The sequence below is a fragment of the Entelurus aequoreus genome, linkage group LG13 (genome assembly GCF_033978785.1).
Source record: "Entelurus aequoreus isolate RoL-2023_Sb linkage group LG13, RoL_Eaeq_v1.1, whole genome shotgun sequence".
In the NCBI taxonomy this organism is placed as follows: domain Eukaryota; kingdom Metazoa; phylum Chordata; class Actinopteri; order Syngnathiformes; family Syngnathidae; genus Entelurus; species Entelurus aequoreus.
Window position 1 is genome coordinate 10219014 of NC_084743.1, and position 23966 is coordinate 10242979.

Consider the following 23966-nt stretch of genomic DNA (forward strand, 5'->3'; position numbering starts at 1 on the left):
AAAGCATTTATCGGACATATCTACTCTCTACCTCTAACAACCAAAAAGCTGTGAAAACGATAATGTTGTGTTCCAAATTTAAATTATTTACTGAAATTGTATGAGCCTATGGCTTTGCAGTTTGCTTGTTTTATATATATATCAGTGTTTCCCACACATTCATTTATTTGTGGCGGCCCGCCACGAAAGAATTAAGGCCGCCACAAATAAAAAAAATATTTTACATTTCTTTGTCCTGTCCAGCTTCTCAGGCAAATCATATACTTGATGTACATGCCCATATCGGCTGTTCAGATTTACTTTACAAAAGAGAAGTGTAAGATCAAGATTTTTGGAGCTCTTTGTTCAGTGGATCAGATGTTTGATGAAGCTTTGTGTCTATCTACCACCACTACTGTTTTCTGTTTATTTATTACTGACTGTGGCAGGACACCTCTGCCTCTGTTTCACTTTATGTTGCTGGTAAATAATATGGTTGTAGTAGTAGGCTAAAGTTAAATTATTTAGTATGCACTAATTAAAGGGGCAGAGCTTTAAGAGACATTTTAGCTTTTATATTTTTATAAGATATATTTTTTGTAAGAACCACAATTAATAAATATATTTCAGTGAATAACTTATTGTTCAAATCTGTATATAAATATGTACATAAAGTGTTGTAATTATATTGTAAAATGGATGGATGGATGTTTAAAACAAAACTGTTATTAATTAGTAAGTATACATTTTTTGAGCCTTTTTAGAGAAAATCATATCATTGTAGTAAATTATGCAAATTACTCGATTATGTCATAGTGACCACGCCCCCACCGCCACAGGTATCTTGGCAGTTTATGGGAAACACTGTATATATATATATATATATATATATATATATATATATATATATATATATATATATATATATATATATATATATATATATATATATATATAGGGCAGCACGGTGGCTAGTGCATGTGCCTATATATATATATATATATATATATATATATATATATATATATATAGGGCAGCACGGTGGCTAGTGCATGTGCCTCGAAGGTCCTAAGTAGTCTTGAGTTCAATCCCGGGCTCGGGATCTTTCTGTGTGGAGTTTGCATGTCCTCCCCGTGACTGCTTGGGTTCCCTCCGGGTACTCCGGCTTCCTCCCACCTCCAAAGACATGCACCTGGGGATAGGCCCCTCCCACCTCCAAAGACATGCACCTGGGGATAGGTTGATTGGCAACACTAAATGGTCCCTAGTGTGTGAATGTTGTCTGTCTATCTGTGTTGGCCCTGTGATAAGGTGGCGACTTGTCCAGGGTGTACCCCACCTACCGCCCGAATGCAGCTGATATAAGCTCCAGCACCCCCCGTGACTTCAAAAGGGACAAGCGGTAGAAAATGGATGGATGGATGGATATATATATATCAATCAATCAATCAATCATCCATCCATTTGCTACCGCTTATTCCCTTCGGGGTCGCGGGGGGTGATGGAGCTTATCTTAGCTGCATTCGGGCGGAAGGCGGTGTACACCCTGGACATGTCGCCACCTCATCACAGGGCCAACACAGATAGACAGACAACATTCACACACTAGGGACCATTTAGTGTTGCCAATCAATCTATCCCCAGGTGCATGTCTTTGGGGGTGGGAGGGGCCTATCCCCAGGTGCATGTCTTTGGAGGTGGAAGGAAGCCGGAGTACCCAGAGGGAACCCACGTAAAAAATAAATAAATAAATACAAATAACAACGGCACATTATTTGCTGTTTGTTACTACTGGTTTGCTAAAAATATTTTCAACCATATTAGGTGAAATGACATCTTCTCCCAGGGCACACCAGACAATATCTCACCGCACATTTGGTGTGCCGCGGCACAGTGGTTGATAAACACTGATCCAGATGATGAGATATTGTCGCTGCAAACACGATGCTGCATAAAGGTGAGCAATAAAGGCCTCAGTGGTGATGTTAGTCAGGCTCCATAAAGGTGATGTTAGTTAGTTAGGCTCCATAAAGGCCTCGGTGTTGATGCAATATGTTGTTAGCATGTAGCTAGCTAGCCTCACCTCCTCCACTCGCATTTCAATGATCCTCTCCACCTCGTACACATCTTCCTCCTCGTCTTGCTCGCTTTCCACGGGCTCCTTTTTCACTATCACGCCCTCCATTGCGGCGGCCGGTAGAGCCAAGTGCGGTGTCGAGGCCGTGGCCGAGCAGCAGCGACGCGGGGGTGGATGGACCTGTGGCCTCGGCGACGAGCTAACAGGCTAAGCTAACTGGTTAGCACTGGTTGTCGCTACCGAGCTAGCGCTCACACTAGCCCCGCCCCTCACCGTGATGCCTTCACGTGCAAGTCGGAATTTCCAGCACGGAGCCCGTTAAATCCAGGGGTGTCCAAACTTTTTCCACTGAAAAATCAATGCACGCGGGCGCCATTTTGATATTTTTCATTTTCAATACCAATATATACATTTATACTACAACATTTATACAAGAGGTTCAGCAGCCTCCGTAGCAGAACCTCCAGGTTCTGTAACAGCTTCTTCCCTCAGGCCGTAAGACTCTTGAACGCATCATAATAATCCCCTCAATTCCCCCCAAAAATGGATGAAGTGTCTGGAATATAAAGACAATACAACATTCATCCATAAACCTGGATGCATATGCAAAAGTGCAATATATTTATCTGTACAGTAATCTATTTATTTATATCTGCACCTTATTGCTCTTTTATCCTGCACTACCATGAGCTAATGCAACGAAATTCCGTTCTTATCTGTACTGTAAAGTTCACATTTGAATGACAATAAAAGGAAGTCTAAGTCTATATATTACAACATATAGGTTCCCCTCAAGTTTTTCTTTTTTATATATATATATATATATATATATATATATATTTTTTTTTTTTAAATTTTATAAACCTTTATTTATAAATTGCAACATTTACAAACAGTTGAGAAATAATAATCAAAATAAGAACAAAAACAGTACAAAACAGGGGGTTGTACAAGTCCTCTCTGGGGCGAGGGGGGTACTAGGATGACAGGGGATGCAAAACAATAACAGTGCAATACTTTTTCATAACATAGTCACTACTGCCTAGTTTCTTTATTATATTCTTATTTTACTGTTATATTTTTATTCTCATTGTTGCTTTTTATTTTTATTCTATTGTAATATTTTTCAATTTTGTTTCCATTTATACCCCCATTGTTTACTTTTTACGTTTTACTTTTTAAATTCAATCTCAATTTTGTACGCTGCTGGAATTTAAATTTTCCTGAGGGAACTCTCCTGAAGGAATCAATAAAGTACTATCTATCTATCTATCTATCTATCTATCTATCTATCTATCTATCTATCTATCTATCTATCTATCTATCTATCTATCTATCTATCTATCTATCTATCTATCTATCTATCTATCTATCTATCTATCTATCTCTCTCTCTATATATATACATATATATATATTAGGGCTGCAACTAACGATTAATTTGATAATCGATTAATCTGTTGATTATTACTTCGATTAATCGATTAATAATCGGATAAAAGAGACAAACTACATTTCTATCCTTTCCAGTATTTTATTGGGAAAAAAACAGCATACTGGCACCATACTTATTTTGATTATTGTTTCTCAGCTGTTTGTACATGTTGCAGTTTATAAATAAAGGTTCATAAAAAAGATAAAATAAAAAATAAATAAATAAAAAATTGCCTCTGCGCATGCGCATAGCATAGATCCAACGAATCGATGACTAAATTAATCGCCAACTAATTTTATAATCGATTTAATCGATTAGTTGTTGCAGCCCTAATATATATATATATATATATATATATATATATATATATATATATATATATATATATATATATATATATATATATATATATATATATATATATATATATATATATCAAACAAAGTGCAAGGCCATAGGCTCACACAATTTAAGGCACAAAAAACAGGTCGGGTATTGAGGAACTTACATTTATGAATATAAAACTTAGCCAATAGTAGGCTCCCCTCAAGTTTGGTCTCAGTCATAAAAATGATATACATAACTCCAATATTTAGCGCTTAAATCTCAGGGTGTAGCTGCCATTATGATGTGCACTCCTCTTTTCTAATGACCGTAAGTCTTCAACTATACCAAGTCTTTCAATGCTTGGAATCGGCGCTTTTGCATGATATACTAGTTACTATGGTCATCTAATTAGTTACTATGGTCATCTAATTAGTTACTACAGTCATCTAATTAGTTACTATGGTCATCTAATCAGTTACTACAGTCATCTAATTCGTTGAATGAATTGATTTACGTGGACCCCGACTTAAACAAGTTGAAAAACTTATTGGGGTGTTACCATTTAGTGGTCAATTGTACGGAATATGTACTGTACTGTGCAATCTACTAATAAAAGTTTCAATCAATCAATCAATCAGTTGCTATGATCATCAAATTAGTTGCTATGGTCATCTAATTAGTTACTATGGTCATCTAATTAGTTACTATGGCCATCTAATGAGTTACCATGGTCATCTAATTAGTTACTATGGCCATCTAATGAGTTACCATGGTCATCTAATTAGTTACAATGGTCATCTAATGAGTTACTATGGTAATGTAAGTCACAGCAGCTCAGAGGAGGTACCAAGCAGTGTGGGTGGGGAGCGTTTCCACAGAGTGTTTCCAGAGCCTGAAATGTGGGTGTCAGGAACAGACGCGGAAGGAGATTTTTACAAGAAAGTTCTAAAGCTTAGTGATGTATCACATATATCAGATTGTAGGTGTTTTTGTTTTGTTTACCCTTCGTGTTCATATTTCGCTGTGTTTGTTGCAATTTTTGTTGCGTTTTGCTTGATTGTAAAATATGTGGATGGAGAGGGGGTGTGACGTTCATATGTTGTCAATATTCAGTGTTTTATCCTTCATAGTTAATATTGTAAATCCCACTTTCTTTATTTTCATGTACATTCTGGGTGTCTCATTCAGTAAAAAAATGGAAAATTCCATTCCGTTATTTAACGTTTTTAGCATTCAATCAGACTTTATTGAGAGGTTTTGTATTAGTGTTCCTAAAAATAGATATACCGGCCCCCAGACAATTTTTTTCTCTAAATTTGGTCCCCTGAGTTTAGGGATGTCCGATAATGGGTTTTTGCCGATATCCGATATTCCGATATTGTCCAACTCTTTAATTACCGATACCGATATCAACCGATATATACAGTCGTGGAATTAACACATTATTATGCCTAATTTGGACAACCAGGTATGGTGAAGATAAGGTACTTTTAAAAAAATTAATAAAATAAAATAAGATAAATACATTAAAAACATTTTCTTGAATAAAATAGAAAGTAAAACAATATAAAAACAGTTACATAGAAACGAGTAATGAATGAAAATGAGTAAAATAACTGTTAAAGGTTAGTACTATTAGTGGAGCAGCAGCACGCACAATCATGTGTGCTTACGGACTGTATCCCTTGCAGACTGTATTGATATATATTGATATATAATGTAGGAAGCAGAATATTAATAACAGAAAGAAACAACCCTTTTGTGTGAATGAGTGTAAATGGGGGAGGGAGGTTTTTTGAGTTGGTGCACTAATTGTAAGTGTATCTTGTGTTTTTTATGTGGATTTAATAAAAAAAAAAAAAAAATTAAAAAAAAAAAACCGATACAGATAATAAAAAAAACGATACCGATAATTTCCGATATTACATTTTAACGCATTTATCTCGACCTGAGTTCAAATAATTGCCCAGGCCTGCTCTTTGTACTTGACTCTTACCTCAACACGACGGGAGCGCCCCCGTGTGGACAAATGGCGAAGGCGAAAGCCTGTTCCTTCACAACGACACACACACAACAAGCCGATTGCGTCATCAAGAGTCACGTGACATGACAGCACGAAGGCTGCAGGCCATGACGTCACAAAGGCCTCCATGTCCCTGCTGCAGTGGGCTCAGCTTTTGTTGGCTTCATTTGGCAAAGTAGCTGACCTCCAAGAAAAGCCAGATGAGCAACCGCCATCTCCCCGCCGAGGAGGATGATCTCTACTCTGGCTACAACGACTTCAATCCACTTTTTGACTGCAAGGTGACTTTTAGTCTTTGCGTTAGTTCGCGCCCTGAAAGTGTGAATAATGAGTGTTTTTGGTTGAAGGAGCTGGAGAACGATGTGGGCTTCCAAGAAGCCATCAGGAGCAGCCACGGAAGAAAGCCCCTCATGCAGCCGGTGTGTTTTTAAAGATGTTACACTTTTTGACAAGGCTCACAGAGTCCTCACATTTTCTAGATTACCGGGCATCTTCCTGACATCACCACAGGGGGGCGACCTTTAAGTTCTTCCTCTGGAGTAAGTACACTGTCTTACAGTACATCGCTGCTATTTGCCAAAAAATGAACACATGTATAAAATACATTTAACATTGGTTCAAATTAAATATTACACAATAACAATTACAGGCTTGTCAAAGCATCTTCCTGCTGGAAAACGTTGAGTCAATTGACTAGTAATACTGCACCCCCTGCTGGATTCATAGCAGCACTTTTTCCCTGTACAGATAGTGCAGGGGTCGGCAACCCAAAATGTTGAAAGAGCCATATTGGACCAAAAATACAAAAACAAATCTGTCTGGAGCCTCAAAAAATTAAAAACCATATTACATATAGACAGTGTGTCATGAGATATAAATTGAATTAAGATGACTTAAAGGAAACTAAATGACCTCAAATATAGCTACAAATGAGGCATAATGCTGCAATATGTACATATAGCTAGCCTAAATAGCATGTTAGCATCGATTAGCTTGCAGTCATGCAGTGACCAAATATGTCTGATTAATACTCCACACAAGTCAATAACATCAACAAAACTCACCTTTGTGCATTCCCGCACAACGTTGAAAGTTTGGTGGACAAAATGAGACCGAAAAAGAAGTGGCATAAAACACGTTCTAGAAAGTCGGAGAAAGTTATACATGTAAACAAACTACGGTGAGTTCAAGGACAGCCAAAATTAGTAGGACAAAACGGCGCTCGCCAAATACTCGAATCAGTGAAGCATGTTTAATATAAACAGTGTACTTTATAACAATTAGGGAGGTTTGTGTCATGTTTTTCCTTCTACAAAAACCATATGAACACAAAAAGTATATATTTTTTCCCCTCATCTTTTTCCATTTTTCATACATTTTTGAAAAAGCTCCAGAGAGCCACTAGGGCGGCGCTAAAGAGCCGCATGCGGCTCGCCGACCCCCGAGATAGTGCCATCAAAACCACTTCCTATTCAGGTTTCACCACACACAACCCATTTACAATTTAATCACAATTGTGAGCAAATGAGCAACGTTTTGGAATGTTACCTCTTCAATAAAGAAATGTCCAGAGAAAGGTAAGGTCTGTTTTCAACTGAGACGTCAAATATCATCGATGTGTATGCTGTGGACAGAAGAAGGGAAAAAAACGCGATAGAAAATCATAGACACTTCCAAACCCTTATACACTATATTGCCAAAAGCATTTGGCCACCCATCCAAATGATGAGAATCAGGTGTCCTAATCACTTGGCCCGGTGTATCAAATCAAGCACGTAGGCATGGAGACTGTTTCTACAAACATTTGTGAAAGAATGGGCCGCTCTCAGTGATTTCCAGCGTGGAATTGTCATAGGATGCCACCCATGCAACAAATCCAGTCGTGAAATTTCCTTGCTCCTAAATATTCCAAAGTCAACTTTGTTGTAAGAAAAGTGAAGAGTTTGGGAACAACAGCAACTCAGCCACCAAGTGGTAGTCCAGGTAAACTGACAGAGAGGTCAGCATAGTGCAAAGACTTTCTGCACAGTCAGTTGCTTCAGAGCTCCAAACTTCATGTCACCTTCCAATTAGCCCACGTACAGTACGCAGAGAGCTTCATGGCCGTGCAGCTGTGTCTAAGCCATACATCACCAAGTCCAATGCAAAGCGTGGGATGCAGTGGTGTAAAGCACGTCGACGCCTTCTCTGGACTGATGAATCACACTTTTCCATCTGGCAATCTGATGGACCAGTCTGGGTTTGGAGGTTGCCAGGAGATCGCAAAATTTCTGACTGCATTGTGCCGAGTGTGAAATTTGGTGGAGGAGGAATTATGGTGTGGGGTTGTTTTTGGGGAGTTGGGCTTGGCCCTTTAGTTCCGGTGAAAGGAACTTTGAATGCTCCAGGTTACCAAAACATTTTGGACAATTCCATGGGATGGCACTTCAAGTTCATATGCGAGTAAAGGCAGGTGCAGGCCTGGCCCTAACCAATCTGGCGCCCTAGGCAAGATTTTAGGTGGCGCCCCCCCCCCCCCCACATCGGCAGTGAAGTGTATATACTCACAAGAAACCGAATAGCTTTGTCTTTGACCTTTTTTTTTACTTAAAGAAAGCAAATTAACATATTATAGGAGAATGTTATGTTATGATTATCTTTAACCGAATCACAGCAGTGCTCAAATTAAAAAACAGCTTTCCCTCTCATGTGATATTGCTTAATTAACATCAATGATGTGCACTTTAACAACTAAGCTTACAACTATACCTAATATATAAAGGGGTGGAAAAGTGACTATTACCTGCAGGGCAAACATTAGCTAACCAGAAGGCAATAACAATGTCAACAAAAAACACCTGCTTAAAATATCTAATACAAATGTCCCTGAAGAATGTAAGGTGGGAGTACTGTAATTACCTAACGTTACATTATTATTTTCCATAACAATTTAGCCCCTTCCACAATATTAACCCGACGTTAAAACAGAACTAGCTATTTATCGATTAGCAATTGCCGAATCATGTAACATTAGCTTAATGCTAAAAAGCCAGGTTACTATCACATTCTGTAACAGACAAATAATTTCATGTAGGCTAACGTTACCTACCTGCTACCTCTGTCTTTTTCTCATTTCTCCTCCTCTTCTTTTCTATTTTTTCTTCCCTGAGCACCTGACAGTTTTGGCCGTTTTGACATCTTGTGTTGATTTTTTGATGTGGTAAGAGTCATGATACGGGAAGGGAGGGGGCGCACCGTGCGGGGGAATGGGGCGTGGTGTAATGTTGTAACAAATAATATTTCTATTAAATAGGCTTTACTTTGCATTTTAATTAACGTGGGATTATTTTTTGTATTTAGAAATAATAGTACCAACTTTTTTTCTTTTTTTTCCTCCAACATTTGTGGCACTGACGTGGCGCCCCCTGATGGACGGCGCCCTTAGCATTTGCCTATACGGCCTATGCCACGGGCCGGCCCTGGGCAGGTGGCCAAATACTTTTGGCAATATAGTGTATCTGCTTCAGGAATGTTGTGGGTTGGACTGAAATAGCACTAACATCTGATTTTGAACTGGAATGTTTTGGTTAAACGTTGACAAAGGCAGCAATACAGCATCAATCACGAAAGAAACCCATTTGGAAGGTAACCTTTGACTAGAAGACAAATACAATATAAATTAGCGCTCTTCGGCATCACACCGGTCTCATGTTCTTGGGCTGCGTGGGGATAGGGTGTAAGAAGAACCAAGCACAGCTATCTCCGCAGGGCCTGAGGAATTTAGTAGCGGTCTCGAAAAGTGATATTTAGACAAAAACAGGAACATGCAATGAAGAGAAGCAATACAACATAAATCACATCAGGACTGTTACTAAGACTAACATTGTTGTTGGACTAGAGATTACTGAAATATTCATTTCAAAACACCAACCACGAATAGGCGAGGCTCTACTGTGCTGTAATCTGATGTGCTTGCCTGTAGTCTAGGACCCCCATGCTGCCCATTAGCAGACCAGTGACAGGAGCCGTGCAGGTAAGAGGAGCTAGTTGTGTCATAGTCCAGCATATGTCTGCAGCATGGAAGTATAAAATACACTTATTTCTTCTACTCCAGCAGAGCAGTGTCGCTCGCCCCATGTCAGCCATCAGTGCAGCAGGTTACTCCTCCTCCCCGACCCGCTGTGAGTTCCATATTTAGCACTTCTATTTCTCCTGTCACGCAGCGCCTACCTTGAAAAAGCCCCAAGACGAATAACACTGCTTCCATTTACACTACCTTTGAGGCATCAACTGCCAGGTTTAAGCACCGAACTATCTATTAAACAGAACAAGAAGCAAGGAATCAGGCAGAGACAGAGTTCAATTTTGCTCATGAGGAGAAACGCATGGAGCTGCACACTCAGTTACAGTCTCACCCTACGCTCTGAGGAACAGTCCCCGTGCTCCTCTATTTATTTAGTTTAGGACGTTCCCTAGTTACATCGCTGAGGCTGCTTCTAAAGGGAGGGGTCACACATTATGCGAGCAGCTCAGCACGCACAATACGTGATTATTCAGAACGGAGTGTGCTGGGGGACGTTGTGATTGCGCCCTGTCTCTGCTTTGTCTGCTTGCTGTTGATATGCTTGGTGTTCGTTGAGGTGCTGGTTCGTCCTTTGGCTGTTAGCAAACTGAAAGACAGGAAACATCTGCGGCGAGGCAACTCCTCACATGCAGTGGAAGATAACAAGTTGTGTGCCCTTGCACGAGAAGAAAAAGTACAGCTTGAGCCCAATAGATAATAACTAGAGCGACGGCCTTTAAGCATAAGAGTTGTGTGATAACTTACATTAAATTATTCTAACATCAACACATAAGTAAAATGACCGGAGTCCAAACCAAAAAAAAAAAGTAAAAGTATCTAATCAGTCAAATATTATTTCAGAATCAGAAACAGAATCAGAATCAGAATCGTTTTATTGCCATTGTTTGAGAACGGGTTCACAAACTAGGAATTTTTCTTGAATTTTTCTATAAAAAGAGCTGTGACTGAGCTATCAGATAGACTTAGAAGGGATTCAAGGAATTCAAGGAGCTGCTGTTAGGAGTTCTTGTTCATTTGCCTGATGGCCGAGGGGAAAAAACTGTTCAGGTGGCGGGAGGTGTGGGTCTGGATGGAGCGTAGTCTCCTGCCTGAGGGGAGAGGGGAGAATAGTGTGTGTCCAGGGTGAGGAGTCAGCTGTGATCCGACCCACACGCCTCCTGGTGGTCCTGGAGGAGAACAAGTCCTGGAGGGATGGGAGCTTGCAGCCAATCACCTTCTTTAGATATCCCTTACTCACAGGTGTGTCTCGAAGGGCAGCACAAACCACAAAGAATTCACTGGTCAGAACCCACTCCCTGAGTGACCGGCTGCAATGGATCCACGGATCAGCCCTCTTAATCCACAGCCACCTTCTCTGCGGCTTCGTTTGCAGATTTAATGGCCTTCTTCCTTTCTGCCCCTACAATGCCCAATCGACTCAGGACTTTGCACAGAGAGCGTCCTGCAAAACCCCTACAACCAACTTCTATAGGCTCATAGAAGGTTCACCAGCCTCTCTTCCTGCACTCCTCCACCAGTTCCTGGTACTTAGCGCGTTTCCTCTCATTGGCTTCCTCAATATGTTCTTCCCAAGGCACCGTAAGTTCCAGAATGAGCAGGTGTCTTGAACCCTCAGAGGTAATGATCATGTCTGGACGGAGAGTTGTTGTTGCAATGTGTTGGGGGAACCTCAGCTGCTTTCCTAGGTCGACCTGCAGCTGTCAGTCAGATGCCGTGTGGAGGAGGCCTGTTAAGTGTAGTGCTCGGGGTTTCTCTCCAGCTTTGATGAAGGGGACTACCTTCTTTGGTTCTTGCTGGTGCTAATGGCTGATACTACGCTCTCAGCAATTGCCTTAAGCACCTGGCCATGGCGCCAACGATAGCGACCATCCGCCAGGGCCTTTGGGCAGCAGCTGAGGATGTGTTCTATAGAGCCTCTTCCAGAACACAGAAGACACGAAGGTGTCTCGCTCTTCCCCCCAGACATGGAGGTTTGCTGGGCTTGGCAAGGTGTTGTAGACTGCCTGCACCAGGAAACTCGATGGAAATCTGCCTGCAAGATGTTTGTCCAGCTGCAGTGCTCCCACCTTGTCCATGCTCCCAGTTGCCTACTGCCCTGCTTACTCGCTCTTCCTCCACATCTGCTCAGACCTCTTCCTGGATTAGGTGGTGTCTTTCCTTTCCGTAGGTCTGGCTGATCAGGGTCTTTGGGAAGTAGCCCAAGCCTGCTCTCCTTGTTGCTATGGTGCCCGCCAGTGCCTTTTGTCTCAGGCGTGACTCTGCCACCTCGACTGCTTTCCGTAATAAATATTAATAAATAAAAACATAAAATGGTATGAATAATAGTAGTAATAATAGCAATTAATAACATCGGAAATAACAGAAAAAAAGTATGACTGTTAAGATTTGCCTGTTTTCATCAAATATTGCTCCATTCATTGTTAGTAGGAGTAACCGGATCATGTCTTTAGCCTTAGCTTTTGACCCTCTGGGCCAGTCCAGAGGCCCCGCACCCCCACTTGAAGAAAAGAAAGACGACGCGTGAGTTTTTATTCAATAATGATCAGACTTTATTCTATTAAGATGGTTTCTGGCCATCTAGTCATCAAAATGATGTTGCAGGTATGTGGAGAAGATCAAGATGCTGGAGAAGAAAGTGAACGACTTGACAACCGAGAGCTGCATGGCACAAAGTGTAGGAAACTCCCAACTGGTCAGACGCACGAAATGAAACCGAGCATTGAAGTCTTTTCATCTTTGCGCAGACTGATGGTAAGATAGTTTGTGTGATGGCAGGCTCTGGAAAAAGCCAAAGAGGCTGAGAGGAAGGAAAGAGCGCTGGTCCGACAGAGGGAGCAGTCTGACAGTGCAGAACAAACCAACATAGATCGGACCTACGCTGTAAGTGCACCTTCATGCTTGTAGGACTTTGCTCAAGGGCACCTCTGGAAGTGCTCTTGTCCATGTCCTGATGTTACTGATCACCAGAAGAAATGCTGCCCTGTCAGGTTCTTCTCAACCTGGCTAACCAGTATGAAAACAATGAGATGTATCCTGAAGCCCTGAGCAGCTACCAGCTCATTGTGAAGAACAAGATGTTTACTAACGAAGGCGAGCTAAAGGGCTGCTCTCCAGGTCGTCTAAAGGTGAACCTGGCCAACATCTTTGTCAAGCAGAAGAACTACCCCAAAGCCATCAAATTCTACCGCATGGCGCTGGACCACATCTCGGACGACTACAAGGAGATGAGGATCAAGATCATGCAGAACATCGGCACGGTCTTCGTCCTGTTGGGCCAGTACCCGGACGCCATCACGTCCTTTGAGCACATCATGAGTGAGAGTCCCAACATCAGGACGGGCTACAACCTCATCCTGTGCTACTACGCCAGCAGAGACGGGGACGGCATGAAGATCGCCTTCCAGAAGCTGCTCTCTGTCCCGCTGGGCATCGACGACGAAGACAAGTACATCTCGGCTAATGTGAGTGACGCATGTGCAGCTGCCACCTAGTAGTGGCTCTTAGGACAACTGCAGTGTTCACCATAATCTGTTCAAGAGTCAAACTGTAGTGGACTCTTGTCTTTCAGGACGACATCAAATCCAACATGTTGATTGAGGCCATTAAGGATGACAAGCTCCACCAAATGGAGAGAGAGTTGTAAGAAAACCGTATTTGAACACATGCTTGACATTTTCTAAAATTTCCACCCCGGTTGCTACGCTGCAGGAAAGCTCGGGCTGAGAAGTACGTGATGACGGCCGCCAAGCTCATTGCGCCGGCCATCGAGTCTTCTTTCGCTGCTGGATTTGACTGGTTGGTTTGAATAACTCCGAAAACTGAAGCCATGCAGATGAATTGTAAGTTTGACTTGGTTGTTTTGGATAAAAGGTGTGTTGACTTGGTGAAGAGCTCTCCGTACGTGGAGCTGGCCAACGACCTGCAGTTGAAAAAGGCCATGACTTTCTTCAGACAGATGCACTTTGACCAGGTGAGAAGCTCCTTTTTCCTGACTCACTTCAATGGATGACTCACGTCAATGGATAGCAGACATCTTTGCCTGTGTCGTCAAGGCCATGAAAATCTTAAAGGAAGTAGCCAAGCAGGACAGCAGAGTAAAGAGCGCCGCCTCGAACAACCTCTGCAGCCTCTATATCCTGGTAGGCCTTCAGATTCCATCAGAATGACTGAACAATTTCCCTTGTGGATCAATAAAGTTTGTCTAAGAAAGGAGTAAAGCTTGGATGACCTGTTTTTTCCCCCTAATGTTCCATTCCAGGAGAAGGACTACGAGCAGGCTGAGAGATACGCAGATCTGGCCATGAACGCGGACCGCTACAACCCAGGAGCTTTTGTGTGCAAGGGCAACACCGAGTTTGTCAAACAGGATTATGTGAAGGCAGCAGAGTTCTTCAAAGAAGCTCTGAGGAACGACTCCTCCTGCACCGAGGCCCTCAGAAACCTGGGTAACAGCAGCACCGTCCACAAACACCACAGAGTGGACAAAATGTATGTTTTTGGTCTCCTTTCTCCAAGGTCTGACGTACAAGAAGTTGAATCGTCTGGAGGACGCTCTGGACTGCTTCCTGAAGCTCCACGCCATTCTCAGGGATAGTGCCGAGGTCATGTATCAGCTGGCCGACACGTATCCGTCTCGATATCACGCCGAGTGCATGTATCTATTGGAGTAAAACCCTTTGAACGTGTTCATGGATTTGCCTTTGACAAGAGTGTGTCAGCTATGAGCTTCTGGAGGATCCCCAGCAGGCCGTGGAGTGGCTGATGCAGGTCATCAGCGTGGTGCCCAACGACCCCAAGGCTTTGGCCAAACTGGGAGATCTGCACGACCTGGATGGGGACAAGTCCCAGGCGTTGCACTACTACTGTGAGGTACAAAGCTTAGTGTTCAAACCTCAATGATGAGTTTTTCACATCCTGATCTCTCACCGCACAGTCCTTCCGCCTCTTTCCTTGCAACATGGGAGTGATCGAGTGGCTGGCGGCCTACTACGTCCAGACGCAGCTCTACGAGAAGGCCATCCAGTACTTTGAGAGAGCCATACTCGTGCAGTGAGTCACCCTCATGGTGCTTTCTCATTTCGTAGTTTGTTTTGCTTGTCTTCAAGGTGCTCACAGGCGCCAGCGTACTGAGGCAGAGCGTAGGCCACGGGGAATGTTTCTCTAGTCGTAGTTTCCTGTGAAATGTGGAAAATCCGGTTGTCTGCTTTTGAGTACGACGAAGATGTGACGTTCGCGAACGAATCATGTCTTTTGAACTGGCCCTTTTAAGTGAACAATGATTTCCAGTTGTGAGCCGTTCGTTTGGGATCCGTTTTTTAATACACACGCAAATTTAGCCTAGGCAATTGCCCACTCACACATGTCGGATTTATTCCAGAATGTAGTGAAATAAAATTAATTAAAGAGACTTCATGTCAGATTTATTCCAGAATGTAGTGGAATAAGATGAATGAAAGAGGCTTCATGTCAGATTTATTCCAGAATATAGTGGAATAAAATGAATTAAAGAGGCTTCATGTCAGATTTATTACGGAATGTAGTGGAATAAAATGAATTAAAGAGGTTTCATGTCAGATTTATTCCAGAATGTAGTGGAATAAAATGAATTAAAAAGGCGTCATGTCAGATTTATTCCAGAATGTAGTGGAATAAAATGAATTATAAAGGCGTCATGTCAGATTATTCCAGAATGTAGTGAAATAAGATTAATGAAAGAGGCTTCATGTCAGATTTATTCCAGAATGTAGTGAAATAAAATGAATGAAAGAGGCTTCATGTCAGATTTATTTCAGAATGTAGTGGAATAAAATGAATTATAAAGGCGTCATGTCAGATTTATTCCAGAATATAGTGGAATAAAATTAATTAAAGAGGCTTCATGTCAGATTTATTACGGAATGTAGTAAAATAAGATTAATGAAAGAGGTTCATGTCAGAATTATTCCAGAATATAGTGGAATAAAATGAATTAAAGAGGCTTCATGTCAGATTTATTACAGAATGTAGTGGAATAAAATGAATTAAAGAGGCTTCATGTCAGATGTATTCCAGAATATAGTGAAATAAGATGAATGAAAGAGGCTTCATGTCAGATTTATTCCAGAATGTATTGCAATAAAATGAATGAAAGAGGCTTCATGTCAGATTTATTCCAGAATATAGTGGAATAAAATTAATTAAAGAGGCTTCATGTCAGATTTATTACAGAATGTAGTGGAATAAAATGAATTAAAGAGGTTTCATGTCAGATTTATTCCTGAATGTAGTGGAATAAAATGAATTAAAAAGGCGTCATGTCAGATTTATTCCAGAATGTAGTGAAATAAGATTAATGAAAGAGGTTCATGTCAGAATTATTCCAGAATGTAGTGAAATAAAATGAATGAAAGAGGCTTCATGTCAGATTTATTCCAGAATGTAGTGGAATAAAATGAATTATAAAGGTGTCATGTCAGATTATTCCAGAATGTAGTAAAATAAAATGAATGAAAGAGGCTTCATGTCAGATTTATTCCAGAATGTAGTGAAATAAAATGAATGACAGAGGGTTCATGTCAGATTTATTCCAGAATGTAGTGAAATAAAATGAATGAAAGAGGGTTCATGTCAGATTTATTCCAGAATGTAGTAAAATAAGATGAATTAAAGAAGCGTCATGTCAGAGTTATTCCAGAATGTAGTGAGAGAATAACGTTGCTGCTGTGTCCTCAGACCAAGCGAGGTACGCTGGCAGCTGCTGGTTGCTAGCTGTTACAGGAGAAGTGGTGAGTTGTTCCGGTTGAAAGATGTGAGCGTAGGTTGACTCCGGTTGAAAGATGTGAGCGTAGGTTGACTCCGGTTAAAGATGGCCGCTGGTAGTTCATGTTGACTTTGTGTTGCAGGAAACAACCAGAAAGCTCTAGAAACCTACAAAGAAATCCACCGCAGGTTCCCAGAAGACGCTCAATGTAATTCCTCTTCTTTTGTTTGTGGACGGCGTGTTCCTGGAAGAAAGACCACATACATGTGCTGTGTTCTCAGGTCTGCGCTTCCTGGTGAGGATCAGTCAGGACCTGGGCCTGAAAGAAGTCCAGGACTACACCACCAAGCTCAGCAAGGTGGAGAAGATGAAGGAGCTGAGAGAGCAGGTGACATCACCTTCAACGGCACGCTTTCAAAAGTATTGGGACGGGTGGTGGCGCGATGTCATTTGTACTGATGGGGGCGTGGCTTGGTAATGTCAATATGACATCATCGTATTTGCATCATTTTTCTTTAAAACAAGTTCTCCTCACATTTAAATACAAATCTGTTGGTATCAATCTTGTTACATGAAATCCATCCATCCATCCATTTTCTACCGCTTGTCCCTTTCGAGGTCGCGGGGGGTCGCTGGAGCCTATCTCAATTATTTTGCGGTAGTTAGTGCCGAGCAGAGGAGCCGGCCCACTAGGGGGCGATGAAGAGCACCACTATTGAAATTGCTTTCTTTTCTTCTACACCTTTTTAAAACTGCCTTCACATGCACTAAAAGTCCCCACATTTTGTCCCCAAAACGACATTTTAAAATGGACTCTCTAGCGCCACCTTTAAAAGAAATTAAAAAATCAGCCCCCCCGGCCCCTCCTACCAGCTTCACGTATCGACTCGAAAATCTCAGGAGATGTCTATCATGACGGGACTAATATAAAAGTCTCAAGACCCACACCTGAAAACTAACAGGAAGTCGGCCATCTTAGTTTTTGGGTTCCATTTTTTTGGGGGAAAAAAGGGGTCATACTTTAACAAACTCCTCCAAGGGACTTTGACCAAATGAGTCGCGGTTAAAATGACTGATACTACACATATAGACGATGATAAATCGCGAACAAATTTTTCCTACGCCATAAGATGTGGGCGTGGCATGGCGGCAAACTTTGCTCCGATGGTTTTTGGCCATTTTTTGGCAAAAAAAAGGGGTCGTACTTTAACGTCTTTCTCCTAGGGACTTTGGCCAAATGAGTCGCGGTTACAATTGCTAATAATACACATATAGACGATGATAAATTGCGAACACATTTTTCCTACGACATAAGATGTGGGCGTGGCATGGCGCCAAACTTTGCACTGATAGTTTTTGGCCATTTTTCAGCGGAAAAAAAGGGGTCCTACTCTAACGTCTTTCTCCTAGGGACTTTGGCCAAATGCAATCCGGTTAGAATTGCTGATAATACACATATAGACGATGATAAATTGCGAACAAATTTTGCCTACGCCATAAGATGTGGGCGTGGCATGGCGCCAAACTTTGCACTGATAGTTTTTGGCCATTTTTCAGCGGAAAAAAGGGGTCCTACTTTAACGTCTTTCTCCTATGGACTTTGGCCAAATGAGTCGCGGTTACAATTGCTGATAATACACATATAGACGATGATAAATTCTGAACAAATTTTGCCTACGCCATAAGATGTGGGCGTGGCATGGCGCCAAACTTTGCTCCGATGGTTTTTGGCCATTTTTCGGCGAAAAAAAGGGGCCATACTTTAACGTCTTTCTCCTTGAGACTTTGGCCAAATGCGTCGCGGTTAGAATTGCTGATAATACACATAGACGATGATAAATTCTGAACAAATTTTGCCTACGCCATAAGATGTGGGCGTGGCATGGCGCCAAACTTTGCTCCGATGGTTTTTGGCCATTTTTCGGCAAAAAAAAAGGGGTCGTACTTTATGGCCATTTTTCGGCAAAAAAAAAGGGGTCGTACTTTAACGTCTTTCTCCTAGGGACTTTGGCCAAATGAGTCGCGGTTAGAATTGCTGATAATACACATATAGACGATGATAAATTACGAACAAATTTTGCCTACGCCATAAGATGTGGGCGTGGCATGGCGCCAAACTTTGCTCCGATGGTTTTTGGCCATTTTTCAGCGGAAAAAAAGGGGTCGTACTTTAACGTCTTTCTCCTAGATACTTTGGCCAGATGAGTCGTGGTTAAAATGACAGATACTACACATAAAGGTGATGATACATTTCAAAAATAATTTGTCCACGCCATAAGATGTGGGCGTGGCATGGCGCCAAACTTTGCTTAGATGGTTCGCTCCAAAACACGAAACGTTAACTCAGCTCAACAAATTCAGATCTTGATAATTTTTGGTAGAAGTGGTGATGATGACACCCCGAAGTGGCAGGCGGGTCACTACCTCCTCCTACCTACTTTGTAACCCTGCACACTGTTTGTTTGTCTCACCTTCAACGGCTTTGTGCTGAACACAAAGTTTACTTGTACTTGTGCAATGACAATAAAGACCTGCCTGCCTGCCAGCTACCTACCTACCTACCTACCTACCTACCTACCTACCTACCTACCTACCTACCTACCTACCTACCTGCCTGCCTGCCTGCCTGCCTGCCTGCCTGCCTGCCTGCCAGCTACCTACCTACCTACCTACCAGCTACCTACCTACCTACCTACCTACCTGCCTACCTACCTGCCTGCCTGCCTGCCTGCCTGCCTGCCTGCCTGCCTGCCTGCCAGCTACCTACCTACCTACCTACCAGCTACCTACCTACCTACCTACCTACCTACCTACCAGCTACCTACCTACCTACCTACCTACCTACCTACCTACCTACCAGCTACCTACCTACCAACCTACCTACCTACCAGCTACCTACCTACCTACCTACCTACCTACCTACCTACCTACCTACCTACCTACCTACCTACCTACCTACCTACCTGCCTGCCTGCCTGCCTGCCTGCCTGCCTGCCTGCCTGCCTGCCTGCCTGCCAGCTACCTACCTACCTACCTACCAGCTACCTACCTACCTACCTACCTACCTACCTACCTACCAGCTACCTACCTACCTACCTACCTACCTACCTACCTACCTACCTACCTACCTACCAGCTACCTACCTACCTACCTACCTACCTACCAGCTACCTACCTACCTACCTACTTACCTACCTACCTACCTACCTACCTACCTACCTGCCTGCCTGCCTGCCTGCCTGCCTGCCTGCCTGCCTGCCAGCTACCTACCTACCTACCTACCAGCTACCTACCTACCTACCTACCTACCTACCTACCTACCTACCAGCTACCTACCTACCTACCTACCTACCAGCTACCTACCTACCTACCTACCTACCTACCAGCTACCTACCTACCTACCTACTTACCTACCTACCTACCTACCTACCTACCTACCAGCTACCTACCTACCTACCTACCTACCTGCCTACCTACCTACCAGCTACCTACCTACCTACCTACCTACCTACCTACCTACCTACCTACCTACCTACCTACCTACCAGCTACCTACCTACCAGCTACCAACCTACCTACCTACCTACCAGCTACCTACCTACCTACCTACCTACCTACCTACCTACCTACCTACCTACCTACCTACCTACCTACCTACCTATCTATCTATCTACCTACCAGCTACCTACCTACCTATCTACCTACCTACCTACCTACCTACCTACCTACCTACCTACCTACCTATCTACCTACCAGCTACCTACCTACCTACCTACCAGCTACCTACCTACCTACCTACCTACCAGCTACCTACCTACCTACCTACCTACCTACCTACCTACCTACCTATCTATCTACCTACCAGCTACCTACCTACCTACCTACCTACCAGCTACCTACCTACCTACCTACCTACCTACCTACCTACCTACCTACCTACCTACCTATCTATCTACCTACCAGCTACCTACCTACCTACCTACCTACCTATCTACCTACCTACCTACCTACCTACCTATCTACCTGCCTATCTACCTACCTACCTACCTACCTATCTACCCACCTACCTACCTACCTACCTACCTGCCTATCTACCTACCTACCTACCTACCTACCTACCTACCTACCTACCTACCTACCTACCTACCTACCTACCTACCTATCTACCTGCCTGCCTGCCTGCCTACCTACCTACCTACCCACCTATCTACCTACGTATCTACCTACCTACCTACCTACCTACCTACCTACCTATCTGCCTACCTATCTGCCTACCTACCTACCCACCTATCTACCTATCTACCTACCTACCTACCTACCTACCTACCTACCTACCTACCTACCTACCTACCCACCTATCTACCTACCTACCTACCTACCTACCTATCTGCCTACCTACCTACCCACCTATCTACCTATCTACCTACCTACCTACCTACCTACCTACCTACCTACCTACCTACCTACCTATCTGCCTACCTACCTACCCACCTATCTACCTATCTACCTACCTACCTACCTACCTACCTACCTACCTACCTACCTATCTGCCTACCTACCTACCCACCTATCTACCTATCTACCTACCTACCTACCTACCTACCTACCTACCTACCTACCTACCTATCTGCCTACCTACCTACCCACCTATCTACCTACCTACCTACCTACCTACCTACCTACCTACCTACCTACCTACCTACCTACCTACCTACCTATCTGCCTACCTACCTACCCACCTATCTACCTATCTACCTACCTACCTACCTACCTACCTACCTACCTACCTACCTACCTATCTGCCTACCTACCTACCCACCTATCTACCTATCTACCTACCTACCTACCTACCTACCTACCTATCTGCCTACCTACCTACCCACCTATCTACCTATCTACCTACCTACCTACCTACCTACCTACCTACCCACCTATCTACCTACCTACCTACCTACCTACCTACCTACCTATCTGCCTACCTACCTACCCACCTATCTACCTATCTACCTACCTACCTACCTACCTACCTACCTACCTACCTACCTACCTACCTACCTACCTATCTGCCTACCTACCTACCCACCTATCTACCTATCTACCTACCTACACCGGGTTATAAGGCGCACTGTCGATTTTTGAGAAAATGAGAGAATTTTGAACGTAGTTTTTCGTTGTTGCCACCAATTGTACTTTTAACAGGAAATGTTGTAGCTGAGATAGGCTGCAGCGACCCCGAAGGGAATAAGCGGTAGAAAATGGATGGATGGATGGATGGATGGATGGATGGATGGATGGATGGATGGATGGATGGATGGATGGATGGATGGATGGATGGATGGATGGATGGATGGATGGATGGATGGATGGATGGATGGATGGATGGATGGATGGATGGATGGATGGATGGATGGATGGATGGATGGATGGATGTTCCATTAGTGAGAAATATTCGGCCTTTCCTGACCTAATATTGCACTTTCCGTCCTTTTTCTTCCTTCCTGTTGCTCCTCAGAGGGTGAAGGCAGCCCGGGAAGGCAGCAGGAGCAGGAGAGCAGCAGACAACGCTGACACCACCGGTGAGTCACTTTGACCTCGGGCCGACCTTGGCACAACAAGCTGCGGAGTAGACGACATGTTGCTGTTACAGACTGCAGTAAAGCGGAGCGTCCGGGCGCCCACGTGATGTCACTGACATGTTGCTGTTACAGACTGCAGTAAATCAGAGCGTCCGGGCGCCCACGTGATGTCACTGACATGTTGCTGTTACAGACTGCAGTAAATCAGAGCGTCCGGGCGCCCACGTGATGTCACTGACATGTTGCTGTTACAGACTGCAGTAAAACAGAGCGTCCGGGCGCCCACGTGATGTCACTGACATGTTGCTGTTACAGACTGCAGTAAATCAGAGCGTCCGGGCGCCCACGTGATGTCACTGACATGTTGCTGTTACAGACTGCAGTAAATCAGAGCGTCCGGGCGCCCACGTGATGTCACTGACATGTTGCTGTTACAGACTGCAGTAAAGCGGAGCGTCCGGGCGCCCACGTGATGTCACTGACATGTTGCTGTTACAGACTGTAGTAAATCAGAGCGTCCGGGCGCCCACGTGATGTCACTGACATGTTGCTGTTACAGACTGCAGTAAAGCGGAGCGTCCGGGCGCCCACGTGATGTCACTGACATGTTGCTGTTACAGACTGCAGTAAATCAGAGCGTCCGGGCGCCCACGTGATGTCACTGACATGTTGCTGTTACAGACTGCAGTAAATCAGAGCGTCCGGGCGCCCACGTGATGTCACTGACATGTTGCTGTTACAGACTGTAGTAAATCAGAGCGTCCGGGCGCCCACGTGATGTCACTGACATGTTGCTGTTACAGACTGCAGTAAAGCGGAGCGTCCGGGCGCCCACGTGATGTCACTGACATGTTGCTGTTACAGACTGCAGTAAATCAGAGCGTCCGGGCGCCCACGTGATGTCACTTCCTGTCTCCGGCGAGCCTTACGAGAGCAGCAGCCCCAAAGAGCTCGGTGGGAAGACGTCTTTGTTCTTGTTCCCGTCACACCCAAAAGACATCTGGTAGTCCCACCACGACTCAATGTTTTGTCCCCTAGACGCTTCCTACGTGGACCCACTGGGACCCCCTGCTGACACACCCAGGACGGGGGCCAGGAAGCGGGCGGACGACGACGTCTTTGCGGGGGAGGATGTGGGAGACCAGCTGCTGCCCGAGTAACATGTGTGTGTGTGTGTGTGGTGCATACACACTAGCAAGTGTGGTGTGTGTGGTGCATACACACTAGCAAGTGTGGTGTGGTGCATACACACTAGCAAGTGTGGTGTGGTGCATACACACTAGCAAGTGTGGTGTGGTGCATACACACTAGCAAGTGTGGTGTGGTGCATACACACTAGCAAGTGTGGTGTGGTGCATACACACTAGCAAGTGTGGTGTGGTGCATACACACTAGCAAGTGTGGTGTGTGTGTGGTGCATACACACTAGCAAGTGTGGTGTGGTGCATACACACTAGCAAGTGTGGTGTGGTGCATACACACTAGCAAGTGTGGTGTGTGTGTGGTGCATACACACTAGCAAGTGTGGTGTGGTGCATACACACTAGCAAGTGTGGTGTGTGTGTGGTGCATACACACTAGCAAGTGTGGTGTGTGTGGTGCATACACACTAGCAAGTGTGGTGTGTGTGTGGTGCATACACACTAGCAAGTGTGGTGTGGTGCATACACACTAGCAAGTGTGGTGTGGTGCATACACACTAGCAAGTGTGGTGTGTGTGTGGTGCATACACACTAGCAAGTGTGGTGTG

General features: G+C 43.8%; 2 protein-coding genes across 11 annotated transcripts in view; one reads left to right on the plus strand and one right to left on the minus strand.

Annotated features, from left to right (window-relative positions):
* The window catches only part of mphosph8 (M-phase phosphoprotein 8), a 49266-nt gene extending 46928 nt beyond the window's left edge, over window positions 1-2338 (minus strand). For all 3 annotated transcript variants that reach the window (XM_062067438.1, XM_062067437.1, XM_062067435.1), the window contains exon 1: window positions 2063-2338. In XM_062067438.1, coding sequence (XP_061923422.1) covers window positions 2063-2164 — 102 coding nt within the window. In that variant the 5' untranslated portion in view covers window positions 2165-2338. The remainder of the gene's footprint in view (window positions 1-2062) is intronic.
* On the plus strand, window positions 1873-23454 carry LOC133663168 (intraflagellar transport protein 88 homolog). 8 transcript variants are annotated; one of them, XM_062067439.1, is made up of 24 exons: window positions 1873-1936; window positions 5983-6121; window positions 6188-6259; window positions 6320-6379; window positions 9802-9852; window positions 9934-10000; window positions 12354-12423; window positions 12505-12595; window positions 12679-12783; window positions 12891-13364; window positions 13472-13542; window positions 13612-13698; window positions 13774-13873; window positions 13956-14042; window positions 14162-14348; window positions 14419-14527; window positions 14622-14772; window positions 14837-14952; window positions 16615-16667; window positions 16785-16850; window positions 16924-17030; window positions 22153-22216; window positions 23081-23170; window positions 23255-23454. In XM_062067439.1, the coding sequence occupies exons 2-24, from the start codon at window positions 6041-6043 to the stop codon at window positions 23374-23376; spliced, it is 2481 nt and encodes an 826-aa protein (XP_061923423.1). In that variant the 5' UTR covers window positions 1873-1936; window positions 5983-6040; the 3' UTR covers window positions 23377-23454. The 8 variants fall into 8 exon arrangements, 7 of the variants coding, with proteins under 7 accessions (XP_061923423.1, XP_061923425.1, XP_061923426.1 ...); XM_062067441.1 differs by having other exon boundaries at window positions 9937-10000; XM_062067440.1 differs by having other exon boundaries at window positions 1897-1936; window positions 6020-6121.
* Window positions 23455-23966: the final 512 nt, after the last annotated feature.